Source organism: Cucurbita moschata, unplaced genomic scaffold, assembly GCF_002738365.1.
Source record: "Cucurbita moschata cultivar Rifu unplaced genomic scaffold, Cmos_1.0 Cmo_Scf00017, whole genome shotgun sequence".
Lineage (NCBI taxonomy): Eukaryota > Viridiplantae > Streptophyta > Magnoliopsida > Cucurbitales > Cucurbitaceae > Cucurbita > Cucurbita moschata.
In genome coordinates, this window is record NW_019268533.1 from 1,658,483 (window position 1) to 1,662,796 (window position 4,314).

Sequence of the window (4,314 nt, forward strand, 5' to 3'; positions counted from 1 at the left end):
TGGGGGGGGGGGGGAGGACAAGGGAGGTGGTTTGCATCTGGTTAATTGGGAGGTGGTCTCGAAACCGTTGGAGTTGGTAGTTTAGGCATTATGAACTCAAGACGTAGAAATGAAGCTTGGCTAAGTGGTTAATGCAGTTCTATTTGGAAACCAACGCTTTGTAGCAAAGCTTCTAGTGAGCAGATATGGTCCATGATTTTTTGAGTGTACATCAGCCTATGAGGCTAGGGGCTACTCAAAATGTCCCCAAAATGAATTTTTGTTGGTTTCTTTTTTTTTTGCCTTTCTCACGGCTTGGTCCATTGGGGATGGCTGATGGGTCAAAGGTCGTGGAAGGAGATAACCCTCTTTGTTCTTTGTTCCCTCATTTATACCATCTTTCTGGCAAGAGGTTGCATTTTGTGGCCACTTTTATTCCTCCTATCGATTCAACTGTCATCTTCATTTGTCTCTTTGGATTTTAGTCGTTCTTCAACAGATAGGGAAGTTGTTGATGTGGCGGCCCTGCTTTCATTGATAGGTGACTCTTTTGCGAGTCCGAGGAGGAGGGTCTTTTGAGTTTTGTGTTTGGATCCCCGATCCTTCAGGGGTTTCTCTCCTAGCTCCTTCATCCATATACTTTGTGTTCCTTCTCCATCCCCAGGTGACTCTACTTTCTCCTCTTTTTAGAAGGTTAAGATTCACAAAAAAGTCAAAATCTTTGCGTGGCAAGTTCTTCATGGGATAGCTAATATCCTAGATCATGTTTAGAAGCACTCCTCCTTTGTGATTGGCTCACAATGGTGATCTCTTTGTCATGGAGTGGTAGAGGATTTGGATCATATTGTGGGAAAATGTTAGTTCACCCTTGGCCATTTGGAAGCATTGTTGGGCTTCGTTCAGGATCAACTGGGTTTAGAACAAAGGCAGTGATGCTATGATTGAGGACTCTATAAATCTCCCTTTTCAAGATAAAGGCAGAGTCATATGGCAGGCATGTGCCTTTGTGCAACCAGCCATAGTTATTTAAATATAGAATTACAATTCTTGAAATATTCTATGGGAAACAAGAACAGTGGCACATAGACAGAGGGAGATGGGAGGCCAGTGAACCCATCTACCGTATGAATTATAGATATTGTGCACTAAAAGGGAGAGAAAATAATTCCATCCTTAAACTCTGGCAATGCTCTCGAGAAGAATATTTTACGGTAGGAATTTTCATATCAGGCCCACAAACGGATGGAGAAAGAATCTACAACTAACTTACAAGGATCATGCACAAACTGCTTTTGTCCATTGTCATTCCATGAAGAGACGGCCATTATGGTCCTGCCAGTGTTTAAAGGAGTTAAAAAATTTGCAATGTTATAGTCAAAAGAAAGAACAGAAAATGAGGTTGAATGTATTGGACACACTTATCCTTATCAAGTAGCATTGCAGCAGCCTCAAAGTAACTGAAAAAATCAGGAGCAATTTCCATATCATCTGTATAAAAATAAAATTATTTATCCACAAGAGCAACAAAATAGAGATAAAAGGAAGTAGTAAAAGTCAACCTCACCTTCAAGTATAATTACTCGGCTGAACTTATGGATATAGAATAATTGATCCAACGCCCATTTGTAATGACCTGGGACAACCAATTGTTCGCATGTGAACCATATTAAAATGTTCCACAACTCAAGAGAGATTATGAACTGGTATTTCTTTAAGATATCATGAAGCATGGGAATGGGGCTAACGAGTAAGTAAATCTAATTAACCTTCCAAAGCATAAGTACAAAAAGTTCTCACCTTACACGATCATAGAAAACTTTCAAACTTGGTGGCCTTTTGTAATATTACTAAAGATATAAGGAAATGGAAAACTTCCATTTTCCTCAGAACATATCTATTATTTGAGAATATGTTTAGAGATTCCTTAATTCTATATGATAAAGAAAAAGAAAATGAAAATGAAGCTAGTCATAGAGGCCAAAATTTAGTTCGGTGGTGTTTATGTGAGGGCTAGTCCATTCAATGTTTGTGCCTCTACAAATTTCGACTGTAAATATTTTAGTACCAATTCATTCCCGTTCAATACATTCAATATGATAATGAAATTTTTTGTTTGGTAGCTACTTAGGTAAGTATGTAATTAAATTGAAAGTTTGGACAAATCATGAGAGTGGTGGCTAATTAACTTTTGCATTTTTTTTAAAGTTTCAAATAGATTCTTCAACTTCAAAGATTGTTTCTTCTGGTCCCTTTAGTCTAAAAAGAATCTAATAACTTTCAAAATTTTATGCCAAATAAATCTTTGTCCTTGACTCCAAGTCTTGAGCTCAAACCACCCATGGCTAAACAGTAACAACCCAAGCCCACCGCTAACCAATATTGTCCGCTTTGGCCTGTTACGAATCGCCGTCAACCTCACAGTTATAAAACGCGTCTGTTAGGGAGAGGTTTCCACATCGTTATAAGGAATACTTCGTTCCCCTCTCCAACCAATGTGGGATATCAACAATTCATCCCCCTTGCAGGCCCAACATCCTCGCTGGCACATCACCCAAAGTCTGGCACTAATACCATTTGTAACAGCTCAAAAGCCCATTGCTAACAAATATTGTCTGTTTTGACCCGTTACGTGTCGCCGTCAACCTCATGGTTTTAAAATGCATCTGTTAGGGAGAGGTTTCCACACCCTTATAAGGAATGCTTCGTTCCCCCTCTCCAACCAAACCTACTGCTAGCAAATATTGTTTTCTTTAAGCTTTCTCTTTCAGACTTCCCCTCAAGGTTTTTAAATGCGTCTAATTTGGAGAGGGTCTAGCCCTACTTCGACCAATGCCTCGAACTGTGTGGTAACTGGCTCTGATACCGTTTATAACAACCCAAGTCCATCGCTAGCAGATATTGTCTGCTTTAGCCCGTTAAGTATCGCCGTCAGTCTCACAATTTTAAAAGGTGTTTGTTAGGAAGAGGTTTCCACACCCTTGTAAGGAATACTTCATTCCCCTCTCCAACCAATGTGAGATTTCACATAAACTTACCACAAATTAACCCAACATATAATATAATGTCAAAATGATATTGTCAATGTAGCACATAAGCACTAAACAGATGAAGTTAACCATCTTGACCAAAGACAAAAAAAAATTGATTAAAAAATTTTAAAAATACAAGAACCAAATAGACACAACCTTAAATGCTCATAAACTTATTAAAAACTATTTAGAGTACAAAGACTAAATTAACACAACATTTAAAGTTAATGGACCACACGTACAACAAAGAAAAAATAACCTTACGTGCAATTTTGTAATATGCAATCAACTCCCCTGGCCTTTCAGTTTCCACTTCTCCATAATCTAAATGCTGCAACAAACAGAAGTCGGAGATGATGAAAGTAAAATGGCCCGTAAAGCAAGATTATCTTGAGCTTGTATGGAGAGCTTATCCATCTAAAATCACGCATCAGACCCAAAAATAGGTTTCCAGGAAGTGTACACATAACTCATTTGATTGCCCCTGTGTCCATCATTTTCTTCAAAAAGAATCCTCATGTTTATGCTTAAGAAACATTTGGCATAAGCAATAACCGAAGGGAGCAAGGAAAGATGAGATATTCTACCCCATTGCATGCAAATCTAGATTACAAAGAGATTTCCAATTGGTTCAAGAAAAGGAGAATAATTACCAAAGAATTTTAAAAGGAGCTTGAGGCCACCTATATGCATCACCTATGCTAAGAGGAAGAAAAGGAAGGCTAGAAGGTGAGCGTGTCTTAGTAATTATCATAGGGTTGAAGTGTTTCATCTAATTAGATTGCGGCTTAGGACATCTAAGTTTTTTGCTTATAAGTATCACTGGGCAGGAGTGAGCATAGGAAATTTGGTTAGGTATCAGTATTTAGTTCTTAGTAGTGCAGTTGAGGTGGCAAATATTTTTTCGTCCTAGAGAGCTAACACTAGAAGGGAGAGCCCAACCTCTTGGAAGCTCAGATGTTCGGAAACTGCTTCCAGAACAGAACTCAATTTTGTTAGAATAGAAGTTTCATAAAAAGGCGTTTGGATAACTATTTCTGAAGTTTTCTTTTTCATCCCTGCGAGTGTTCAGGCCAGCTTGTTTTGAGATGATTTTGTCGTAGCTCTTGATTTCAGCTGGTCAACTACCTTATTAGCAATTAAAATGGAGTTAGTAATTTGTCTACCTCGAATATGGACCAACTCGTAAAGCAAAATTTTTGCATTAAGGATCTTTTCAAACAAGCTGCTAGAATTTGATCAAGATTTTACAAACTGATGTAATGAGGTTAATATTTCTGAAATCCTCTATTTCAGATAGTCATGG

General features: G+C 38.2%; 1 protein-coding gene across 4 annotated transcripts in view; it reads right to left on the reverse strand.

Annotated features, from left to right (window-relative positions):
• Positions 1–4,314, reverse strand: part of LOC111454925 (alpha-1,3-mannosyl-glycoprotein 2-beta-N-acetylglucosaminyltransferase) — a 13,289-nt gene that overhangs the window by 3,468 nt on the left and 5,507 nt on the right. For all 4 annotated transcript variants that reach the window (XM_023096400.1, XM_023096399.1, XM_023096398.1 and 1 more), the window contains exons 10-13: positions 3,273–3,339; positions 1,544–1,612; positions 1,398–1,467; positions 1,250–1,311 (exon numbers count right to left, since the gene is read on the reverse strand). In XM_023096400.1, coding sequence (XP_022952168.1) covers positions 1,250–1,311; positions 1,398–1,467; positions 1,544–1,612; positions 3,273–3,339 — 268 coding nt within the window. The remainder of the gene's footprint in view (positions 1–1,249; positions 1,312–1,397; positions 1,468–1,543; positions 1,613–3,272; positions 3,340–4,314) is intronic.